The following is a 26,534-nucleotide window of genomic DNA, read 5'->3' as shown; positions in this document are numbered from 1 at the left end:
TACACTGTTTGTTACAGATGTCAACAATAAACAGTTGACATTGTATGCGTAAAAGTTCAAAGGGGACTAGCCGTGTGAGATAGTCTTTACCGACAACTTTTCTAACGAATATTACCACCCTTCGATACTAGACCAAGTAAAAATTATTTCAGCTTTTTTATCATAAGCTGTAGTCGCAACAAGTGGAAAACCAAATAAAAATCATTGTATCGCTCTCATATTAATTTCCTAATAAGCACGGTTCTCGTAATGCTCGTAAAATACTGTCATGAGACTTGCTACTACATCAGTACAAATGATCTCAATTATGTTGAGATAAAAATGATATTTATTAAGATAGTTATAACTTCATATTTAATTAACTATATAAGTCTTATATAAATAACTATGTCACTTCATAAAAATCTGTCATGATTGTAGGCAGTGGGAATGGTATACTAGTAAATGTATATTTTTTTATGGTTATTCTACGTGACAATAGTTTATTATGTTAAAATAAGTAGCGTTTCGTTCGCGGTGAACAATCCAATTTTCAATTTGTATAAACCGTAGTGACTAATTCGGCAAAAATTGTTCGTTTGAACTACATATGTGTTACTGTAATATTTATAACGTACCTGTGATAGGAATTGTTACGATTTCTTCGAGACCATAGATGAAAAGCACCATAAATTAATGGATTTACTAAACTGTTGCTCATGCCGAAAAAGAATATTCCGCTTAGCAATTCTTCACTGAGCTGGAAGAAATATAAACTTGTTAAATTATAAATATACTGTTACAAATATACAGTTAGAAATATACTGTACATGGAATGTAAAGTTTAAAATCCGAAATTGTTAGCTACTTTGAAGAATTGTTTATTTTGCAGCCTATTGAATAATTATACTCGTTTTAATATAATATTATAACAACGCTTTGCAAACAGTCTATTTGTTACATAATAATACATAAATATGAAGACTGTGTCTTTATTTTTCATCGCGATACATTTGTAGTAATTGCTAAGTTTTTTCGACAGACAATATGTGACAGCAGTGCACAACTATAGGAAGTATAAATATAATTTCATAAATTACTCGTTAAGCAATAGTACTGCAATGACATGTGATCTTTTTATTGTAGGTATTGAACAAGTAATGCATAAATGAAACTGTCACTTGATATCTTCAGCCCGCAACATTCAGATCGCAAGGTCTACGCCTCCTGCGGCGTAGTCTACGCGATCTAAATGGTGCTTGCTGGTTAATTCCTAACGTTGACCTAAACCATAAAGGGCTACGAGATTACTGAGAATATCAAGTCACGATTGTATTTATGTATTACTTCTGCAATACCTTCGATAAAAAAATCTAGGTTCATAGGGGCGATTGTTTGAAACGATATCGTACCATAAAAAATATAAAATGTAATTGTATAGATTGCTTTATAATTGATAAAATCTGACGTTTGTTATTCAAAGCATTTTATTAATAACAAAAAAATGTGCACTTACATGTTTATTAGGGTTAAGGAACATTAAAATGATCATCATAGCGTAATAAGGAGTCCACCATATGATAAAGGCAGCTACAATGACGATGCTGAGCTTTAATGACTTGGCCTTGGCTCGATGCATCAATTTCCTCCTGTTTATATCTCCGTTCACATGATAAATGTTATTGTTAGTCGACTTTAGTTTGAAAATTTTTGCATTTTCTGAAATTGTTGTACAGTTTATATCAAACGACTGAAGAGGTTATATTTGAAAAAAGTAATTGAATACTAACACTTTCAGGATGCCGTAATATGTACATCGGTGATTCGTTCTACCGTAATCGTTTAATAGGAATTATCATAGTTTAATTTATAAAATCTTTGTCAAGGATAAGACTCACAACCGATTATGCTGTCACAAAATATTAGTGTAAGAATCACTCGTGACTCAGCACATTACTTAATGTGCTTCGGTAAAAAAATGCACCTATTGAAAAATAAATGTGAAAGATAAGAACAGTTTGAATGTAAATGTGCTACACAATTTTAAAAGCAAATGGTAGGCAGCATTTTTTTGAAACTGATTGCTGTCCAGAATTTGTTAATATTCAGAAAATAAAATTAAATGGGAAAGTGTGTGAAATTGTTTTAATAGTGATCAAATGGCAGAAGAACAAAATTAACTAATTTTAATAAATAAAAAGTAAACGAAATATTCGAAAATTACATGATTATATATACGGTGTCACATATAAAATATTATACGCTATTTCTTTCGAAATCGCTATAGATATTGAAATATACAAGAGGTTTTATTAACTCTATTATGAAGCAATATTTCTGTTGTTTTTAACGCTACTCATAATGCTAGTAGAGGAATAAATGGTATGATTCCAAGGAACACATGTTATGATAAAAATCATTTTTTTTAAAAGACACGTTTCTCAAGATTTCAAGATAATTAATGTTTTTCTAGATGGAATTATACATATATTTCTCAATAGATAGCTATGTTCAAGACGAATTTAATGACCTGTAATATCATGACAGTCACTTTTCTTTGAGTATAAGAAATCTCAAAACCCTTAGAAAAGGAAACACTTAATGAAATAACTACGATAGGGAGATTAACAATAATAAATTAATTCTAATAAATGCTTTAAGAAAATATTTAAAAAGTAAGTGACTCAGGTAGTCAGAATAATCATCGTTTGACATCTTTCGTTCTAATGACGATAATAAGTTAATATTTGTTCTTATTCAACATTTTATCGTTCGACATTCAACTCACATTTGGTCACCACATTTACTTATACATCTCTCATTATCCAGATTTTACACGATAGAAACAGTTTTAGACAACAGACTATTTATTTCGTCATTTGAACAGTATACTCTGTTTAGATCATGAATTATCTCAGCATGTGTTTATGGGATTGAAATAAACCAGAGACGTAAAAGGAGTAACATAGTTATGAATAAGAAAGTAGCAGAAATAACGGCAGTGTGTACTTACGTGAGATCGTGATCACTGTTGAAACATATGTTGTTATAAGAATAATTAGCGGAAGAACGAACATGAAGAATAAGCTAAAGGACACATAGAGCTGCTCCTGCCAATGTTTTGTGTAGAAACCATGGGTTACGCATTGTGTGAAGTCTTCAATAAATGGACCCTTGGCTATGTGGAATATAAAAACCTGAAAATTGAAGGAGTTTTAATTTATATTCAAATATAATCCAAATAAATTAAAAAAAATAATTACGAAATTTTTCTAGCGTTCGCCACAACTGTTATTTTAAACGATTTTTTATCAGAATCTATAACGAAAATTGTAATAGTGCATTTTGTATATCTCAAGTTCAAGAAAATTTCATTAGGATTGGTAGAAAATAGCAGATTTTCAGAACTTTTCATCAATAATTTTAAAAAATCTGGAAAATGCATCTTTCAATGCTTATATTTATTTCTGAGTTAATATGAGCATTGGTGTGCGATAGTAAATGTTTCGTAAATCGGGATCACATATTTTATATAATTTTATATAATTTTATGTAATTTTATATAATTTTATAATTATATAATTCTAATTTGATAATTGAATAATATGTACACAACTATATTCGCGAGTGTTTGATGGTAATGATACAAGTTTAAAATGTCGTAAAATGTAATTATTTTATCGCATAAGAAAATATCAAATGTATGCACAAGGCATTTGACGGTGACAACCACTTTGATTAAATACACTAATTTACATATTTTATGTCGGACAACTTTTTAGCATTCGTTCTGCTTCGCGTTAACGTCCTTAAATATTACTATGTACCTCGTGCAACTCATTTCCTGGATTATAGCATTTTCTATTTTTATCCTTTTCATTGAGACGAGACACCATACTAACGGTTCAAAGAAGTCAATCTTTTTTGTTTTGATTTTATTAAAGTTAAAATTAAAATATTGATTTTATTAAATATTACGTCAAAGCGATACTTTGAAATTTTCAGCGACTGAAGATAATTTGATCTTTCAACTCGATCGTCAAGAAATTTCCGAATTTAGCAGATTTGTTTCAAAGTTCACAGTGATATTCTGCACAGAGTATTCTATAATGTAGCATATAATTTTTTTATATATCGATTATTTAAATGAATAGAAGCATTTGAAGATTTTGGGATAAAAACTATTCTTTCTTTAAATTGCGATCATTTTTACAATTTTTAAAACTTTCAAAAACCTTTAGGTTACATTTTAGATCATAGCTTCTCGTTTATGAATCAATAAAATTGTTGCAATTCAGACCTTTCTATTTGCCAACCGTGACCGACAGAAATCGATATTCTACAAGAAATGGTTTAACGTCTATTTCTGAACGCCTCAGGATGGTGTCGTTCTAAGAGGTTTCTTCATCATCAATATGTCATGAAATTGTTTCGAGATATTAATATCGAAGAGGCAGGATTCATTTGAAACAACGATGCTTGTTCATTAACAATTTGTTTGCAATGTGACACAAGAAAATTTTTGCGTATTTCGTCAATGAAAAATTCGAAGTGGTTTCTTTTAAACAAAGTACCGAAGATCATCAAATTACGGTCCAGTGAAAAAGATTTTTGGAATTGAATGGAACACAATCAAATTGTACACCAGCTAATTTATTTCGTTGTCAGGTATCAACATTATTATCCAAAATCAACCTACGCTAGCAGAATTAACAATTTATTTACCGCAAGTTTATCTTTAAGGATCTTTTAAAAATAATAATTTCAGAAGAACTTGTCGCATTGTATTCATATAAATGATTTAGACGTTTTTCAAAGAAATTCTTAGCTGTTGATGTTCGATCTTAAAGAGCTATTAGCTAAATTATTTATTTATTATTAATTATTTAAATTCTATTTATTTATTTTTTTAATACTTATAAATATTTTTGCAATATGTGTATAGATATTTCTAAGTGCTTTTAACGTTTTTGTTGTTTGAAATTTTACTAATAACTCTTCGTTATAAAAGCATGATACCTGTTTAGCGATGATATTTGTCCATGAAATGGGCCTGCATGTTAAATGCTCGTTGATTCATTTAGTTATAGTAGATTCATAAGTGTGTAATGGCGCTACCAACATCTATCGTTATCCTATTGACATTTATTTTTAAAAATAACAATTTAAGTATTTAGGAGTATCTAAGACTCGAGATTCCCAAATAATTATAATATAAATGGTAAATATTGGGACGCCTGTATTTTTTTATATATGTAATATTTACAAATGATTTTTATCATGGTAATTTAATTAAATTATTTGTACAAAAAATCGAAGTCATTTTCAATATAATTACATGTAGCTAATTTTTATCAAGGTCTTACAAATTATAATTTGAACGATGATCGACTCATCTACAACTTTTGCACTGGTGGTTTCTGCGATTAAAAATCTTCGTGAAATAAAGGGGTCTACGACACGTGAGATTCTACGTTATCTTTGCTCTGTACACAATATTCCAGCCCAAGTTGCACGACGACAGGTACGTTCAGTTCAAATATACATGTAATAATTCTTGGCTTTTGTACTTTCTTACTGTGACTGTAATTTTATTTATAACCGTGCAGTTTTCCTCAATAAGTTGGGTTAATGTATCGTACAATAAATATTAGTTTCGTATTTTAGACTGACTTATAGGCTGACTTGTAGTGACTACAATATGACTAGTGTATAGGCTGACTTAGTAAAACATTTTTTAGATTTCCGAATTTAAATAAATGTTATCAATTCCGAAGACTACATAGAAGAGAAAATAAATCAAAATAGTATATAAGAATTCTTAAATAGTCAGCCTGCTTGAAACATTCCATTATAATATAATATATTATTTAAAAGATCAGATTTGTGTGAAGACAGAGTTTCGCTCGAAACAAATTAATGATAAAATTAATCGATTAGAATCTATCGATTGCAGTGTAGTTTGAGAATTATTTATTTTGCTGTATTTAAAATAAAATAATAAAGAAATAATCTTCATTTTGAAGTTGCTATTATTTCGAATGCATCGATACTATTGTTATTCTAGAATATCAGCATTGGATATGATAATTTGAAATGAATTCACTTACAAATTACAATCTAACAAGCTGAAATTATGTTTAAATGAACCCAATAAATTGTATATCGTTTGTTCAGATTGAATTAATTAAATTGTAAAGGTTAACTCTGAAAAATATTCAGCTAAATTGTTGTACGGTTAAACGTGATCCTCTAAGAAATCACATTTTCTTGGACAACAGATGCAAGCAGTACTGAAGCGTGGGGTGGCATATGGTATTTTCAAGAATAATGGCGGTCATTATGTCTTGCCACTTAGCTATGATTCGAAAGGTAAGGAAATCGCGTCCCAGGAACTGAACTTGTTAGACTTCTGTCGTAAGAAGCGATCGCAAAAGTTAGCCTGCAAATGCAAGAAGAAGCGACGACGGCGTCGACGAAGAAGAAGTATGAAAAGTTGCAAATGCAAGAAGAAGAGGAGTAGAAGTAGAAGCAGAAGGAGAAGAAGGAGCAGGGGATGTAGACGAAGAAGGACAAGGAGTAGGCGCTCTAAAAGGAGATCGAGGAGAAAGAGCATGAGCTGCAGACGGCGCAGAAAGAAGAAATGCAAATGCGGCGGTTTAGGAAATAAGAGCGATCAGAATCGAATGAAAAAAGCTGAAACACAACGAGCAGCCAAATATTTCACAGACGATAAAGCCTTTGACTTGTTAGCTAAGGATAATGATTCCGAATGTAGTAAATGTAATTCAGCGTCTACTATTTCTTCAGCAGTTGAGTAAAATTGTATGGATTTTTGGAATCTATACAAAACGCTATATAACATTATTCACGGTCAAAGACAGGTCAAGGTTAGAAACACTTTATATTACTTTTACGAATTTTTGTGATCTTTTATTTTGATTTAATCATTGTGCTTTTGAGCTTACTTTTGTTTTACACACTTCCTGTATGTTCTTGGATTTGAGAATTTACCGATAAACGAAAAGATATCTGACATGTTTCAAAAATTCTATCTGACATATACGTGATTTATTATTCTATAAGGAAAGTATGCGTTTGTCATCTTGACTTTTAATTAAATTTTTAGTTTAGTTATAACAACGTATTAATAAAAATAAACACTTTTGCATAATTTTAGCTTGCATTTGATACTTCAACAAATTTCTTTTTTTAATATCCAGCGAATAATCTTTGTAGCATAAATTGTAGTAATCCTTGTAGTATAAATTTTTTAAAGCTTAAACCCATCATTTTGTCGGTAACTTTGTCCACATACTTATCGATATCGCTACGGAGTCTAGCTTCTGATACAAAGTACGTAAGTATCGTTCGTGTCTAAAGAACGAAGTGAACTAAAGACCACCATATCATTAGCTGTTCCGTCTCGGAACAACAATTCTTCACACATATTATGTCCTTTCCATAGAAAATATTCATCACAAAGGCTCTGCGAGTACAAGAAATGTTTTATGGCCATAAAACGGTCGAAGCCGCCCCTCCTCGGAAAAAAACCCATCGGGCGACCGACCGACCGACCACCACACTGGCGTAAAAGCGCCCTTCAAACAACCGATTCCGATTGGCTCTTACCGGATCATCAAAATCGTATAAATATGAGGCATTTTTCAGAAATCAGTTAGTCAACAGTCAATAGTTAGAATTAGCAGCTATCGATGCTATACGCGCTATCGAGTGATCTGCGGCAATTCCGAACGCGGACTCGACGCAACATTAGCCAACACAATAAACTTTATGTGAAACATTTTTTTATTATTACAGTAGATATCTAGTTATTCCAGGGAATAGTTTTTATTGACTAATTCTGTATACTCAAAATAATTTCTCTAATCTGTACAAAATGGATTCTTATCCATGCAGATAATGCACAATGTTCTCCGTTAATATTCATACAATCTTTAAAAGAAAATAATATATTCAAAATTGTAAAGAAAGGACCTGAGCTACTTGCGAAACCAGATGAATTAATTTACTAAATGTCGTGTAAAAGAAATTTTGGAAAAATTGCAATTAGTCGGAATGCTTCTTTTAATATTAGGGTCTGAATTACCTACTGAAAATGCTGTGGTACGGTAACGTTCGATTTTATCTAAATGGATTTGGACAATTAACTGCAGCAGAGAAAAGTGTGAATCTGAGATGGATAAATTTACAGCTTTCTTGGCTTTTAAAATTATATTGTTGCTGTGTTATATCCCTACAAAAACTATCGATGCTTGCGACATAAGCGTTCAAACTATGACTTGGCAGCTTGTTGTTAATGGCACAGTCGTAATTCACAGCCTGGAATTCGTACAGATCCTAAATAATGCAGAAACGTACTCTTAACTACAACATTTTTTATTTCGCATACTTATATTAACCCATTCGCTGCCAAGCCTAAATTATATGAAGTCATTCCCATTGCCATTTTTATTTCATCATTTATATTTTATCATTCTCTATAAAAAATAAAGTATTATTTTTGTAAAAAATTTTATTTGTAGTATTTTTTCAAGTTTTTTACATGTTTATATTTATGTTTGTGGCCACAAAAAATTTGCTAATTCAAAAGCCTGCATGTTATAATATATTTAAAGTAGGACGAGTATACTCGTCCTGGCAATGTGTGACACCCTGCCAAAGACGAGTATACTCGTCCTTGGCAGCGAATGGGTTAAACAATTATGTAGCTAATCGTTGATTTATTCAAAAATCTTAAAACTTTTCAAGCTTTAAGAATTTAATATTTTTCATACATATGTAATTATATTAATCCGAGGAATCTATAGAACATGAAAAACGTTTTAAATATTTGTAATTTAGACATAATGTTAACAAATTTCCTCACATCAACATAACCTCTTATAGTAAGCTTTATGCAATAAATACATATCTCGTCTCTATACGGAAGGTATTATTTCTTGGTATGAAATTGTTAAGAAAGGCATAAACAATTGCAACATCGTAATTGTTAACGTGTTCCCGTATATGTTGGCGCCGGTAGCACTCGTTCGGATTATTTTGCTAGTTGCTAGGTTTCTCTCGAGATTTTTGTGACATTATCAAATGTCAAGTTTTACTAATCTCAATAATAGTGTTCTCAATTCTGCCCCTTCATTTTCATAAAATATTGAGGATATACACTTGTTCACGAAAGTATTCGAACGCTTACATTTCTAACATCCAATTAATGAAATATCTATATGTTACACGCATAACAAAGTATGAATCTTAAGATTACATAAGTGAAAGCAGAAAATAATTCAACAATGTATACTGTTTTTATAGTACATTTATCGTAAATATGTACGAGAAGTGGCTCGCAAAAGTATTTGAATGGAGCATTTAATAGTTATTTAAATTGAACGATTCAAGGTGTGGGATTTTAGTCATTGACCCACAGAAACGCTTCTCTCGGTAAAATCGTACGCTTACTTACTGATTCAAAAAACACTTTTGCAAAGAGTTCCACCATACAAAGGCCGGCGAAGACTGACCCCGAGGCCTCTGTAAGACTTTTTCACATATTGGGTTGAGGAATAAGTTCGTAGCGTTTTTATATTTTCTTTTATTTTACAACGATTCGTTGCTGTTTGACAGAGTGTATAATATTCATTCGATAAAACTGTTTCAGCTCTACAAAACTGTGTTAATAGTTATAACAATAAATTAATCCATTATTTACTATTTATTGTTTATTATTTTTTTTTACTACGCGAAAGTAATAAATAAATAAATAAATAAAGGAATAATGTAATTTCCGTCCTTGCAAACGTCAAGGAATGTTTTTTTTCGTCAAACCCTTGGAATCTGCAAGCGGGCAGCTCGAATGGTTATTACGGTCGTCGACCGTGTGTCGCTACAGCCTCAAAAGTAATAACAAATTCAATGATTCAAAAAGACGATTAGCACAGTTTTGTAGAGAAGAAACATCTCTATTGAGTGAATATTATACACTTTGTCAAACAGCAACGAATCGTTGTAAAATAAAATAAAATATAAAAGTGTCCTCAAACATGCCGCTCAGTTACCGAGTTGTCACTTTAATCATACCGCGTCTCAATCGTACCGCTCGTCCACAGGTGTGAACGTGTCACACTATACGCATCCTACAATAGTGTTGTAATTTAATTTTAGCGAGCTCCGTTCACATGGGTTATCAGTGAAACATACATGTAACTATAAATTAACTATTTAATATAAACGTGTAAAGAAAAAGGTAGCGACGCGTTTCTCTTTTTATATTTTGTATAAACGACGCGTGAAATCGTTTAACAAAATTGTTTGATTTGCCTTGCCTAACCCCGGTGGAAATCGTACAGTTCACTGTGGCGCGCGTGGTCTGCTAAGTGATACGATCGCGCATTGATTCTCCAGTTCATACATATCTCACAAATAGGAAGCTGAGCTACCGTTTGCTTTTATGAAAACCTTAAGTCTGATTTTCATTCAGTGAAATAAGTTAGAAGTAACATTTAGATCTATTGAATGCCATATTTTAATAATATTTCGTTTTAACTGTTCTTTCAAAGTAATAGCTGTATTTCTTAACCGTTTTTTCGACTTCATTCTAAAAGTGTTCAATGGGGATTAAGTCGGGACTTTGCTGTTCATATGGAAACACGTGTGGAACATTATACAATATCCATTCTTTGACTATTTTATCCGATGCCTCGGATTATTGTCCGGTTGAAATCAATAACTGTTTGGTAAATTCAATTTTGATACACTGTTTTTGAAATTTTCCTACAAAATTTTTAAGTACTTCTTTTCTTCCATTTTATCATCGATAAACACAAAGTGTCCCATTCCACTACATGCCATGCAGTCCTAAACCTATACAGATTCACCATTATGTTTTAGAGTCAGTCGAAGATTTCGCGGTACTAATTCTGTGGTTTATTTCCTCCAGACACTGTTACGTTCATCGCTACCAAGAACGTTAAATTTACTCTCACCAAAGAGTAATACTTTGTCCCAGAACGAATTATTTTTATAAACCAATTTTTCGGCGAATTTTAAACGTACAATTTTATGTTTAGTTAAATATTAGCGTTCATAAACATAAGCGTTCGAATACTTTCGTGTATGAGTGTATATGTATGCATAAATGTAAGACCGACATTTGTCCAACTATTTTCATGGAATGCCAACATGGTTGTTCCGTCTCGGAACAACAATTCTGATAGAAAATATTCGACACAAAGGCTCTGCGAGTGCAAGAAATGTTACAGCCATAAATCGGTTGAAGCCGCTCCTCCTCGGAAAATCCATCGGGCGACCGACCGACCGACCGACCACCAAACGGTCCTACAAGCGCCCTTCAAACAATCGATCGTGATTGGTTCTTTACCGGATCACGAAAGGCATATAAATATAAGGCATTTTGCAGTTAAGAATCAGTCAGTCAACAGTCAGTAGTGAGAGTTAGCAAGAAGGAAACAGTAACGCAGGAAGGAAACGAGGGTCATCGGCAGTGACGGAGTGACGAACGAGCAATATCGAAAGGAAACAACCACCAAAGGCAGCGAAGAGCAACGAGAACAAGGCATCGCTACAACCCATGTATCCAACATCCACTCCGTCACATCCGAAACATATCCCATTTCAAACATCATTAAATCACAATAAATTGTTAATTACAATAACCCGTTGATTCCACAATTATCTCAACACACGCGCCTTCGAGTGAGCTGCGGCAATTGCGTACGCGGACTCGACGCAACAATGGTGTCACCGGGTGGTAAATTGCTAAGATGTTCAGAATTGCTTTTAGAGCTTTTTCAATGACTATTTTACCGTTCGATAGCAGACCAAGAAGAAGGCGTCTGTGCAAAACTTCCACTCTGTAAATTGTAGACACTCGCCTCCTGCCTCGTAGCGCCTAATGCTGAGATAGGGCGCATCTTTTTGGCTTTGTTATTAACAACTATAACATTAAATATCTGAAAAACCGTGTACACATTACAAACTCTAACACTGACATTTCATTAAAAAGTGAGAGTGACCCCTTGAGATGTATCCTAGGTAGTCGCATCTCTAACAAATAGAATTGTTATAAATATCAAGAAACCAGAAATATGGATGTGTGCAATTAAAATTGATTCTTAATCGGGTTGGCCTCTTTATTTTATTCTTCGTGCCGACACGAGGCTGCCCGCTTGCCCACGTAACTCGGCGCGAATATAATACGTCATACGGATTTCAAAAACATAATAGGGTAGCTCAAACAGCAGAATTTGTTTACGAGTCGTTCTGTTGAAAAATTTGGTGCCAAAGAGACTATTGGTCGCAACCGCGAGTACGAAATGCCTTTCCTTATTCGTACGGTAGCCACGAATCGTTATTTTCGGTCGGTCATTGTATCACCTCGATGTTCAGAAAATTTTATTCTCGAGTTTTTTATAAAATTACTCAGTCAGTATATCTAATGATTGGTATATTGGCTCGCATTTCATATTTTGTCGTTTCGAAAGAAAGAACAAGGTATCGAATCGCATACATCGATTCAGGTATCGATCCAGGGAACAGGATGTTCATTGCGACTTGTAAGATTGATTTTCCGGCGCTCGTATTTTCGGATGATAGAATTACGATGACATTATTTGATGTGGGTCTCTTGCGTTTATATTTAGTTTTGCGTGGACAAAAATGAAACCACATGGGAGTTTATCATTCTTAATGAAATAAATTAGCGTCGCGATAAAGAATGCATTGCTCGCGTTTCCTTTTGGACAACAATGCCTATTTCTTAAAATAGTGTTGCGCAAGTATGGTGCACTCGAGCGTTCGTTTGGTATACATATTGTGTTGACCACCATTTATCTAATGTATAATATCTTTCATTTTTTATATTTGTTCAGGTGCTACTTCAAGCTTAACACTCAACCACCGCCGGTCAAAGTTTCATATTAAGTCTAAATAAATTCAGTCTTATTGTTCCTACAGGACAACACACATTCGTCACTCTTAATGCTCGGTAGGTTTAGTGTTAAGTCTGTTTCAGATTATTTAGTAAACGAACATTAAACAGCGACGATGGAAAAGTAACACCCACTCAACTCAAAGCATGATCATCACATATCATAAATTTCATTTATAATAATTATGCAATTGTGCTGTAATTTACAAAAAAACCTAAATTACTTTTGTAACAACTCAATACCACAGACTTAGAATTCGTAAACACATTGCATGTAATGCTTATAACGTTAACGTTGTAAATAACCATCAGCAAGATCAAATGTATGAAACTATCACTATACAATGTGTACTGTCATCAATTACGTAATTAGTCGAAATATTTGCTCAACCGACCTTAAAAATAATTACATTTCATATCATATTAGGTCTACCAGAAAGTTATGTTCGATGATGTTATTTTACGTTCACATTCTTGATACATTCTTCAAAAATGATATTTATAAATTGTATTACGCTAGCAAGCGGGCATAAATAAAGACGGAAACTATACAGTACAATAAACATTATTAAATGCATATAAAATTTATTATTTTCTTTCATATCAAGAACAGCCAGAACTTTCCGATAGACTAAATAATATTCAGCACTCATAGTAGAAATGAAGTATAAAAGATAGTCGCTTCTTGCTAACATGCCTACTGTCGGTAACGCTGAGTGCGATACAAAGTGGTAAGGAATTACCAAAGAAATTATCGTGCCTGTCCCAATTTTCATATCCCCGGATGAAAAACGTATAGAAAAAGTAAACTGTTATATAAAAATGTAATACCTTTTCATGAATCTTATGTTAACCCTTTCGCTACGGTGCGTTTGTGACAAAATGTGATAGTTGACGGAATGCTACGAAGTAAGTAGAAGTCGTTTCTTGTTCTTTAAATTTTACAATGATATTTATTATATATAGTAATAACTGAGTATTGTTACAACAAAACACAATATCGTCTTGCCGGTGGTATTATTTCATGATAGTCAACTGTTTGAGGCATGCAGCGTTGCCAGATACTCGATTAACAAAAGCACCTTATGTAAAGTATGAAGTAAAAGAAAGAAAGAAAGAGAGAGAATGAGTAAGAGTGTGAGAGTGCGAAAAATTGTATGCAAATCTAAGGAAAGATGCAAGGGCCGACGAAAAAGATCGAGGGATTCGTAATAGAACCACCGCCCTGTAAAGTTGTGCGTTGTCATGGATATACATAGTTGTTGCGTTGTCATTGTTAAGTGTAGTCATCGTTGTCATCGTGTTGCCGTTTAAGTCATAAGAGGTGGCTATAGGTATTGCTGCGCGTTTTCTGCGAACGTCACGGCATCACGTTTATTTAACACGAGATGCACAACTTTTAACAATTATCACATAACAGAATAAATCGGCTCAATCGATCAGTTTGCTGACTGGTTCGCTTGACAGACAGATTTCAATTCCGTCTTTTAACCGCTACGGAGACCGACTGTATGTAGTCGGCTGCCGGGCGAAGTGCTATGTGTACGGGTGCCGACTATAATCGACGTCCGCGAGACCCGTGATATCCAAAATCGGTCCGGTATGTACCCATGCTTCTAAAATTTGTTAATATTTGTATATTTCTGAATACCCACAATATACTCATTTTTATGTTTTATAACTCTTAAAAAAGTATACATACAAGACAATCCCAAAGTGCTATTGGAAGACGTAAGTGCGAATATCGAAGACTACCGATGCGCAATGTGCATACTGCGCGGCGTGGAACGGACTGCCGTAACGAAAGGGTTAACTTACTGTCGATTCAACGCTTCCATAACAACCCCGAACTTCTTATATTTTCTTAAGGGTTGTTCACCGTGAAGTAATTTTTCATTATAGCGACTCCATATGAACAACCGCCTTAACAATATAATATCACTAATAAACTGTTACTTTTATTGTTACCCAACGTTGTTTGTTGCTATTTGTTATATTACCACGGAGTTTTGTGGGATTTGCCAATAATCATCCCTACAATACTTTTCGTTTTCTATACGTTTTTAATTCGGGTGTACGAAAATTAGGACAGGCACGACAATTGGAGCTTTATATAGAGCTCACTAAAACTGAAACAGAGAAGCCCATAAGATGCACTGTCTGTAAGGATCCTAAGTCTGTGTTAAGTGTTAGCATAGACCAGAACCTGTTTAGTAAGGACGAGGTGTAGATCGAAAGACTCAGATGATAAACAGTGCAGGTATAATTTTTATTTATAGTTTTTTTTATCAATCCTTTAAATCTTGGTAAAGCAGTATTTTAGGCGAAACTTCCGTTTATGGTCCATCTCAGAATTCGATGAAATTTTGAAAATAGGTTCTTTTTTTACTAAAATGACGATTGCCAGAAGGATTTTTGGCGACTCGAAAAAAAAATTTTATCATTTCAATGTCGCACTCTACCTTACCGACTTATCGACTTTTTATTTTATATAGAATATCTTCAATTACCATACCTGAGACACATAACCTGAGATGGACCATAAACGGAAGAACAGCCCAAACTGTTATTTTGTTGTTGTTAAAAGAAGGTGCTCAGTCTTATTGAATTATTATTTCCACGGAGACACGTAGAATATAACTCTTTTAAAATAATCCTACACATTTTACATTAATTTCCAGAATATATATATTTAATATCGTCAATTAATTGTAAAAATGGATCTTTGCCAGCCTGTTTAACCTCATAGCGCCATAAAAATTCACACATATGATCTATAAGGGAATCTTTTCTGATTCCACCTCTAGTTAGACGAGCTCGCAAAGCACGCCACGATGATTCAATATTTTGTGTATACGCTCCACTATCCGGATCTACGAAATTTGCACTATGGTTCACAGTTTTATGGATATAACCATGATCTTTTAAATTCATATATCCCTTCCAACAATCTGTATGAATTTCTGAACCCACTTCTACATGTTTTTTAATAAGAGATATTAACGTAATCTCGTCACGTTTATTGTCGGGACATATTTCCAACCGATATTTCTTCCCTCCTCGCTCTATCATACCTACATTGATAACAAATGTTTTAAAATAAAAGTTATTAAAGCTCGATTCCCTCAGAAAAATAAAATGATTGGCCACAATAATTGCACCTAATATCCATACCCCCTCACGTATACGCCCTTTTTCAAATTTCCTCCGTCCAACTTTGCATTCGTCAATCTCTACTATAACACCACGACCACCTATTGAACCTTTCATCTCGTATCGTCTATCAAGACAAAGAGTACATACTTCTCTGCAGAATGAAAATCTATCGCTAATCGTTTCCGAGGAAACCGTCTCATTTTCAACTATAGAGCACTCATGTTGCATTAGTTCGAATGAAAATTTCCACGCAAAACCATAAGTAATAATCATACAAGTCTCAATGTTTAAATGGCATCGTTCAAACCTATTAAAATTTTCAATTAGAATTCTACCATATAGAATAATAAAAATAATAATGAACCAAGTAATAACTACCATGTATTATGTGCAGCTGTAATCCAATGATCATATTTTCCCATTTTACGACATCGAAAGCGACCTAGTCTTCCTCTGACTTCAACATACGTCATTTTATTCTTATGTTTTCCACAATATTTTTCGGTAGGAATTAACCCAAGTTCTCTCACCCATTCTAGTGCTGACGTGAAATCATTCATTTTTTTTACAATGTAAAACAAATTCAAATGACTCATTGTTAAACTATACGACTTATACAACTCTAAAAGCACTTGACAAACTGTTGCATCATACTTACGCATGCGCACAGCACGAACATAAAGTACAAAGTCGATAAGTCAGTCAGTCGGTAAAGTAAAGCGCGACATTGAAATGATAAAAAAATTTTTTTCGAGTCGCCAAAAATCCTTCTGGCAATCGTCATTTTAGTGAAAAAAGAACCTATTTTCAAAATTTCATCGAATTCTGAGATGGACCATAAACGGAAGAACAGCCGTATTTTATAACTAAGTTTGGAAAAACTTAATTTTTCCGAATCCTTTATATGGGTTCTGACCTATGGTAACATTTATTGGATGATAGGGTCTAGTCTATGCTAACGTCTTCTGGTTTGCATTGTTCGCCGCTTGGTGTAACATCATTTCTACAGAAGTTTGAGTCACCGAAACCCCGGGTACAAGTATCCTGATTTTCTTTCCACTATTTGCTTTGTAAAATTGTGCCTTAACACGACTCTTGTACACTAAGCGCGGTTAGTCACAGTGGATCGCATATGTAAGTATTAAAATGTATACCTATTTCGACTACAAGATGTTTTTTGACACCTTTCATTTAAATGCAAATAATTGTTAAAACTGTCGAGATTTGAAATTATCAGTTAATATAGACAATTTAAGCAATATATTTATCGATATTATTTGTTAAGATTTAGCTCAAAGGTGTAGGATCGCAGGAAAGAATTAAACACTAGAATCTAGAGTCGCCGCTCGAATGCAAAGAGTTAACAACAATTGTATGAAAAGTCAAAGAATTAGTTGTGGAGAAATAATTTAATTTAGAGTATAATTTGAAATTTAAACTTGAAAAGTGTCTTTTGACACCGCTTGGTAGAAATAGTATGACCGGTTTCAGGTATTTTATTTAGAGTTCTTCCTCAAAAAACTGTCCCGTAAGATCTAGCTTCCATGAGAATTCAGTCTCAGGAATGTTCTTACCGTTGTTATAAAATAACAAACGACTCTGTTTACGACTCTGTCTAGATGATAGAAGGAAATACTGGTTAACTAATTACACAGTATCTAAACAAAATTTTTAGTTAATAACTGTAAATTTTTGAAGTGACCAAACAACTCACGTTTGTTACATTTTGTGTTCGAGTATAGAAAGAAAACAGTGCGTTTTGTAGGTTTCGGTGATTTATACATGTATGTATTTATGTATACTAATAATATTTGTGACATTTTTTAAATTAATAGGAAATTCATAAAATCCTTGTTCATTACTTTGATTGTGGTTCAAAGCCGTCGCGCCCCGAAGTGAGATAGACTTCAGTTAGCTAGCTGGCACGCGTAGCAGTAGGTTGAATCCTCGCGCGCGCGCCTTTCATTTGCCTATCTTCTTTCATTAATAACTCGTTAACAAAGCCGCGGGATTGCATTTCAGCAAAGGAATAGGTTACTTAAAATGGCCTCAGGAACCCCCCATTTCCCGATGTCTGTATACTTTTGGTACAGCCTGTATATAATACTAATTTCCCTGAAACGTTCAGTATGTATAGGTATAGGTGAGATTATTGAATTGCGGACGAGCCGACGTTTGTTTCACCGTCGGGACCAACAGAAAGGGTAACTTGCAGACGAGCCGACGTTACTTTTGAGTTGGTGCACCTCGAGCGACAAAGTTACACCATAGTGGATCTGATACTAGCTACAGGAATCGGTGATTGGATGTGGATTATAAACGAATTTGACTTTAGGTATCGATATACAAATATTCAAAGTATATTACAGAAAACAAGACTTATAAAAGTAGTTGATTATACATCGTAGAGCCTAAATTTCGAACTCTCAGTTTTTACGCATTGAGAAATGCGTGGGTTCGTACAGTCTAACAGTTTAGGTGAGATTCAAGCGTACATTTTATACTCTGCTGATTTTGCTGGTGTACTGACCGAGGTCGAGGAAAATCGTGACCCTTTTACACCCCGAAAGTTGTTTAAACGTGGCGGCCAAACATGACCATGTGTCCGGTTTCCCACGATTTTCCTGCGATTAGGCGCGATGTTTTTTCTAATGAATGTATACAAAATGTGGTATCTCCAACGCTAATGGAAAAGCGGATTTTTGTTTCGAAGAGGCAGGCTCAGTCAGAAAAGAGGAGATAAATGGTTTCTGGAGCGACGTACGAAGACAGACTTTGTACATGATGTAAAAAGTCTTCATACGTAACAGGGGTAAAAGTAACTAATGTGGATTAGTATACGATAGCTGGGTTTTCTCGATTGCGACAATATCACCAGCTGTTGGTAACAGCTTTTCCTTAGTCGATTGCGTGTTAGGTACGACGATTTGTCGTTTTGTAGTATGTAATTGATAGCATAAGAAATCGAATGTTTTTAGGAATCACGAATATTCTCGAGAACTCGTCTCGACCCGATGTGGATCTTATCGTCCTGTTCCAAGCACCAGGTTTTAGGTATTCAAATGTTTTCGCATACCTCTACAGTTAACCAGTTTCAACATTTTTAGTACGGATATTTAAGGTCCAAGGCCTACAAAATGCACTGCTTAACCAGTTAGCTGTGGCGATCTCTTTGCAAAGCGCCCACCAGTGTGTGCCGCGATAATCAAGCGATGACGAAGAAAGTTATGAATCCAACTTAAATTATTTATAATTTTCATTTGTTTGTTTCATTCCGTCTTGACCTCTAAACATTTTAAACATATTAAAATTTACGAACATATTTTAGTTGTCGCCAGAATTACAATTTAAATATCAAATTGTAACAATATTTTACGCATGACGGATATAATCGTCAAGACACAAGATTTTGTCACATCACCATGACGGATATAGTCATCAAACACACTTAACTGGTTAAATTGTCAGTCTAGATTTATAATAAAATGTTAAAAAATGTGTGATTTTTGAAAAACATTTTTTAGTCATTGTATACGAACTAATCCGTTTAGTACCTAAAAAATAAAAAAAGTTAAAAGCTGTTCCGTTTTAAAAGGTTAAAAAGACCGCCGTGTCGACCCGTCCGATACAAGGACATTCCTCCTCGAGACGAGAAAAAATACATGCGGCATGAAAATACGTTCCGGAATGTCCATCAAAACCGATTAACGTTAATATGAACTACAATTGGTTAGATCTCGCTGCCGCCTCTGATACTCCATAATAAAATTGTTCTATTTTAGACAGTTGTGTTGATAGAGATGTAACATTGACCTGCTCATTTAAGAGTTTTTAAATTATGGTTTATAAAAGTTTCACATATCAACACTTTTGTCTTATAATAAGTGATCATGAAATGATCATTATTAATAATTGTTCGTTCGGGAAATTTTCTCAATCGGATGAATTATTGGTATCAGCGTCCCTAATTAATAGTTCGATCAAATTGCAGTCATTTGGAATATATAACATTTTTAACGTGTTCATAATTGTATGATAACATTTTATTTTCATGAATGTTAAGATTTGAGGTTTAGTTATGACTAGGTGGGTGCGTGTTACCGGTTATCTTATTCTACAAAAAAGCTGAAAATCTTGTTATTATTATCATAATGTCGTATACTTATTTATACAGGCTAAACTTGCTCGGAATTAATATAATTAGATTGTGGAATTTAAATAATCTAGGGACAATAAATAAGTAATATTCAATAATTGATATATTTAGTTAAATGCTGTTGCGATGGCAATACCGAAGGTCGCACGTGCCTAGCCATCCCATTAGCAATTAAATCATAAACGTGCGAATAGACCGGCAATAGGTAAAAAATCCTACCAACGAAACGACTTCACGACTACCGCACTTTAAGAAATTCGACTCGACGAACGAACAACACGTGCGACAGACCCACAGTACCGTTGCACGGACAACCACTAATTAATTTTACTTTGACAAACGAAGACGACACAAACCAGAACTTTCGACCAAATTTCCCACACTTCATTCCAAGTTCCTTCCGACACACACACCTCCAATCAAAAACGCTTCATTTCCTCCACCAAAAACTACCCTCTACCAATCAACAGAAATCCGAGGTGACAACAGATAGAACACGACGAACGAAAGTCAGAACGAAAGTAAAACTCGAACATAACGCATACAGAACTAAATTCAAACTCAAACATAACGCATACAGAATGAAAATCATCCTCAACTATAATGCATTCAGAACGAAATCCTAATTCGAACATAATGCATTCAGAACGAAATCTTAAGTCGAACATAACGCATTTAGAACACATTCAGAAATCGGGAACATTATACGAGGGTTGCCTTTAATATTTCGGGATTAGAGAACAAAAACAAATATTAATCATCGAAAATCACTTTATTGTTTTTCAAAATATTCCCCATGAAGATCTATACACTTTTGCATGCGTTTGAACCAATTGTCGAAGCACTTTTGCCACTCTGATTGAGGTATCTCCAAAACATGCATTCTGAATGCAGCAACCGCTTCTTCAGGTGTCGAAAAACGTTGACCTCTCAGTTTGTTTTTTACGTACGGGAATAAAAAGAAGTCATTCGGTGTCAAGTCAGGACTATACGGCGGATGACTCATCAAATCGATGTTTTGGATGCTCAAAAATGCAGTTGTTTGAGCCGATGTGTGAGAGCTCGCATTGTCGTGGTGAAGAGTGATCCGTCTTCGGCGGTTGGTTCAAATTTTTTTTACAGTCAAATGTTTATGCAATATTGAATGTATGCTGGTCCCACTAATGCCTAAGGTTGTCTCAATCTCACGATAGGTCACATGACGATCTTGCAATATCAGTTCGCGCACAGTATCAATGGTTTTCGGAACAACAACTGATTTTGGACGACCTTCACGAAATTCATCTTGGTGTGAACTACGACCACGATTGAATTCACCATACCATCGATAAACACTGGTCCTTGATGGAGCTTCATCGCCAAAAATTGATTTAAGTTCATCCATGCACTGTTGCTGAGTTAATCCACGTCGAAAGTTGTAAAAAATAATCGCACGAAAATGTTCACGATTTAATTCCATTTTTGGGCCGTGATGAATCTTTTAAGTTACTGTAAACAACGCAAATAGCGCTCGTATGTGAAAACGTTCTGAGTACGTATAACCTCAAAAATGTCCAACTTTACGATAGAGCTGTCAGTTGCCAGATTGCAACACTAGAGTTGCCAAATCCCGAAACATAAAAGGCAACCCTCATATCGGTACAATGTTGTATTGATAAAGTGTAAATAGAAGCAAACAAGCGTCTTCATCACTACGGCATTGTACCAAACGCATATACATAATTTTGGTCCTCCGCGCCGGATACAACAAACGCGTACACAAATACTATGCACAATAATCGTTGACATTTACAAACTAGATGAATTACAGTGATTGTATGACTTCAATTTTAAGCTATGATGTACTGTTTTCGAGTTCTGTAAAATACTACCTATTATATGAAAATCTAATCTCAATTTAAAGCTAACAATAAGTTCTCATCTTTTATATGGTGTTCCACTGTTTTTTCTTTTTAAAAAGCTACGAGTATGAATATTAGCCGATTTATAATTAGTAACAATTTGCAAATGTAGCAGAACACAAAATTTTGTTATATTTGATTTCAATTAGTTTGGTAGGTAGAAGATGCAAATCAAAGTTAGACTTCCAGCTAAATTATAGGTATATGTTGTACATTAATAAGTGACTATAATTGGCAATGTGGGAAATCATTTCGTTTATATTGGGTTGGGGAGAAAGTTTGTAGCGTTTTTATATTTTCTTTTATTTTACAACGATTTGTTGCTATTTGACAAGGTGTATAATATTCATTCGATAAAGCTGTTTCTGCTCTACAAAACTGTGCTAGTCGCCTTTTCGAATGATTGAATTTTTTATTACTTTTGAAGCTGTAGCGACACACGGCCGGCGGCCGTAATAATCATTCGAGCTGTCCGCTTGCAGATTTCAAGGGTTTGGCGGAAAAAAACATTCCTTGACGTTTGCAAGGACAGAAATTACATTATTCCTTTATTTATTTATTACTTTCACGTAATAAAAAAAATAATAAACAATAAATAGTAAATAATGGATTAATTTATTGTTATAACTATTAACACAGTTTTGTAGAGCAGAAACAGCTTTATCAAATGAATATTATACACTCTGTCAAACAGCAACGAATCGTTGTAAAATGAAAGAAAATATAAAAACGCTACGAACTTATTCCCCAACCCAATATATTCTATTTTACAATGATTGAAATTGTAACGATATTATTGCAGAGAATGTTTGAATGGATTTTTTTATTATCAAAATCGTAAAATATTCGAATAAATTCAATTTTGTCACTTTTTGGGACAATGCGTTTCAGCCCTTCGGTTCGTGATACAGATTGCATTTTATGGGCTTTTGTGGCTTTTGTGTTATGTATCTTACACGTGTCATGCTCAACGCTACTGATAGTTTATGTAATTTAGGCACGTTTGTAAAAAACAAATATTCTACATATAGGGGGAAGTTGTCAATATCGTATGAGTCATTATGTACTTTTGATTCTAGACTTTGATAACAGAAGAATTCAATTTGATTTCGGCTGATTATTATAATTAATAATATTCTTATTTAGTAGATCTTGCATGAAATCATTATCACGAGTCTGACTCGTTATTATAGTGCAAAGGGTTAAAGGTTCAGTCAATCATAATAGTTGTTAACATTTTGTGATGCGCAGGAACATGTTTCTGTGCTGTCAAACACTAAACTATTATTGTTCTCAATGTATTTGATTTTTGATAAGTATCCGTTTCTTCAATAAATAAATATAATATAAATTAAACTCAAATCATTCTACAAATGACCACATTCCACTTTTCACCTTCAATAGTACGCTTTTTAAACCGTGTAATTAGGTATTGTAAAAGTGATAACAAAGGTACGGTTTGGGATACAGGTTGCTAAAATTGTACTTTTCGACCTTTTTCAAAATTGAAATTAAAGTTAATAATAAGCCTTCTTCCACATTTATAAAGATAAAAAATGTTTAAATAACATGTCATTGTGTTACTCTAAACAATTACTTTTATAGAAAAAAATTATCACTTTCACATGTTTTTAAATATGCTTAAGTGGTACGATTAAGACAACTCTCCCCTGATTTGACCCTCATTGTACAATTACGTTTGAATTGATATGAAACACCTAACAAAAATTTCTTAAAATGCTTACCTGAGGAGCTGCTAAGATGAGAGACAGTATCCAAGCTATGATAATTAGCCTGCAACATCTGTTAGACGTGTTCAGTCCTCTCATGGGATATCTCACAGCGATGAAACGATCTGCGCCAATTAATACGAGTACGAACGTGCTTAGATATAGGCTGAACATTTGTAAGTATTTGAACAGTTTACACGTAGCGTTCCCCCATATCCACTCTACTGTGTAGCTCCATATTGCTTCTCCGCCTATACAGAATACACTGACCAAAAGATCAGCTACAGCCAGGTGTAAAATCAATGTGTAAATTGCAGTCCAACTGTGCCGACGACGACGATTTTTTGCGATTGAATAGATGGTCGCTACGTTCGCCATAAAACTGAGGATCGCCATGATGGATAAAACGATAACCTTGAACAGGATTCTGTTTGTTAATTGTGGCGCATGTTCCAGACACGTGACATTGTTTAACGAATTGAAGTGATGTAGGTGCTTGAGTTCGCTGTTGTTGTGCCATGTTTGAGAATCGAGACCGAGACCAGGTCCACGGGAATACTCGACAGACGTAGCAGTCAAATTGTCGCAGGCCGGTAAGACGGCCAAGGCAAAGTTTCCCGCCAGTTCAGTAAACGTTGCCATCGTGTGATTTCTTCTGTTTCATTTCTCTCGGTTTTCATGCCTTTGGTCCATTTCCTTATTCGGCAAAAACCTAATTTGTAAAGATTGACAGTTACATGAGAAAGGTGGAATTCGAAAGAAACATTGCATGCAGAGGGAAGTGTGGCATTATTGCTTTTCTCGATATTATGAAACTGCGTAAATACACTAAATTCTACCTAATAATAGTCTATGTATTAACACATATTTGTCCGGTAATTTTTTTCTGTAAAATGTCGGCATTTTATGACACTACTTGTAGAAATGATACGGTCTATATAAAAACAACGTAACTTGTTAAAAATCATATATTTCTCAGTGAAATCTTGGAAAATGATAAAAAACAAATTTATCTCTATTGGAATTATTTCTGTTTGGTAAAAGTTAGAATTTAATTTATTTAGAATTAAAAGAACAAGAATTAATTATCTTCTGTAATATACAAATGACGAATTTTCGTCATGCGGACGTATAAGTATTAAGGGCTAGCTTACATTGTTTCTGTGTTATTCCTACGACTGTACAGTAAATTCTGCCTAGTAGTCCATGTGACTGTCTTGCTAAAATTGTCCACGTACTATTCATATGCACATACAGTCAGCTACATTGAAAATCGTCTAGCACCATATCTTTTCTACTTTAGTTTATAGGATATTTTTTATAAACAAGTAACTGTTACGAACTGTACAGAAATGTTCTACATACTTTACTTAATGATTTCATGTACAAGATAATATACAGTTTTCTATAAAAACGAATAAAAATTAATGTTTGAAATTCGTTAACATGTAGTAGAAGCGATATCCGGGGATTTCCCGAACTAAACAATGTGTGGTTAATTGTTTTTTTTAATATTTTCTTCCTCATTAAGTGTCAGATTAACCAGCGGGCGTAAATTACTTAATGTATATTAAGCCCGCATGTCTGATGTCCGGTAAGAGTTAAGTTCTAGTACACATTTTAAGCGTTTTGAGTAATGACGGAAAATAGAAAAAGGTAAATAACAATAGAAGAATAAAAACTTGTAATTTTTTATTATACTCAAGAGATTTCCAAAGAGAAATTGCAAAAATAGTAAATAAAAATCGGACTACAGTGCAGTATATTCTAAAAAGATACCTAAATGAAAATCATATTACAAATAAAACAAAAAGAGTGATAAATATAGTAAACGAATATGACGAAAATTATATTTTAGGACAAATAAAAGAAGATCCAAAGAAAAGTGCTTCAAAAATTGTTGCAGACATAGAAAAATATTTGAAAAAGAAAGATTGTCTGAAAAATATTAGAAGGATTTTGCGAAAAAATAATTACCATGTGTCAGTAGCACGATCTAAACTTTACATTAGTGCTCGAAACAAAGTCAAGAGATAATAATTTTCACAAAAGTCGATGAGCATGGATTTTCCCTTCTGGAATAATGTGCTATTTGCAGAATGAATGAAATGAAAGGAATTATGGATATGTGGATATATTTAAACATGTTAGAAAAAAATGTAAAACATAGTCGTGAAAAACTCAATATTATAAACACCTATTAATACTATCAAGATAACAATCCAAAACGCAATTGTGTAATCATCAGATAATGGCTGCTCTGTAATTGCTCTAAAAACAATGAAACCCATGTATGGTACGAATTAGAAACTAAAATAAAATAATATATTAGTAATAAACGAAATCTAAAAAATAGATTCATGATACAGTGGACTTCTCGGAAAATCGATGTATAACAGATTAAAAGTTGTAGAAAATAGTAGACATCCGAAAAAATATTAAATATATGTAATTTTTACAAATAAAAATAGATGAACGACTTTTAGTGTTTCGTAGATGTCACTGAAGACATTAATTCTGATTCGTTTTTATACGAAAATATATATTATTTTGTACATGAAATCATTAAATAAAGTACGTAGAATATTTTTGTACAAATTATAACAGCTACTTATTTATAAAAGAATGTCCTCTAAACGAAACTAGAA

The 26,534-nt window shown here is 33.6% G+C and overlaps 2 protein-coding genes across 4 annotated transcripts in view; one reads left to right on the top strand and one right to left on the bottom strand.

Moving 5' to 3' along the window:
* Crzr (corazonin receptor) overlaps positions 1–26,534 on the bottom strand; it is a 50,143-nt gene that overhangs the window by 2,610 nt on the left and 20,999 nt on the right. For 2 of the 3 annotated variants that reach the window (XM_078178659.1, XM_078178658.1), the window contains 4 exons: positions 23,902–24,598; positions 2,993–3,176; positions 1,496–1,698; positions 618–739 (listed from right to left, as the gene is read on the bottom strand). In XM_078178659.1, the coding sequence (XP_078034785.1) occupies positions 618–739; positions 1,496–1,698; positions 2,993–3,176; positions 23,902–24,528 (1,136 nt within the window). In that variant the 5' untranslated portion in view covers positions 24,529–24,598. The remainder of the gene's footprint in view (positions 1–617; positions 740–1,495; positions 1,699–2,992; positions 3,177–23,901; positions 24,599–26,534) is intronic. The other variant, XM_078178660.1, reaches the window with a different exon arrangement.
* LOC144468876 (uncharacterized) lies at positions 5,340–6,864 on the top strand. The gene is made up of 2 exons (XM_078178661.1): positions 5,340–5,503; positions 6,261–6,864. The coding sequence occupies exons 1-2, from the start codon at positions 5,363–5,365 to the stop codon at positions 6,798–6,800; spliced, it is 681 nt and encodes a 226-aa protein (XP_078034787.1). The 5' UTR covers positions 5,340–5,362; the 3' UTR covers positions 6,801–6,864.

This window comes from Augochlora pura, chromosome 4, assembly GCF_028453695.1.
Source record: "Augochlora pura isolate Apur16 chromosome 4, APUR_v2.2.1, whole genome shotgun sequence".
Taxonomy (NCBI): domain Eukaryota; kingdom Metazoa; phylum Arthropoda; class Insecta; order Hymenoptera; family Halictidae; genus Augochlora; species Augochlora pura.
The sequence above is the reverse complement of the archived record's forward strand: the minus strand, read 5'-3'. Positions and strand labels throughout refer to the sequence as shown.

Bases quoted from the DNA above. Each gene is read 5' to 3' on its own strand.
- LOC144468876 (XM_078178661.1), top strand. From the start codon at position 5,363: ATGATCGACTCATCTACAACTTTTGCACTGGTGGTTTCTGCGATTAAA. The intron at 5,504-6,260 runs GTACGTTCAGTT...CTTGGACAACAG, and splicing joins CCCAAGTTGCACGACGACAG to ATGCAAGCAGTACTGAAGCG.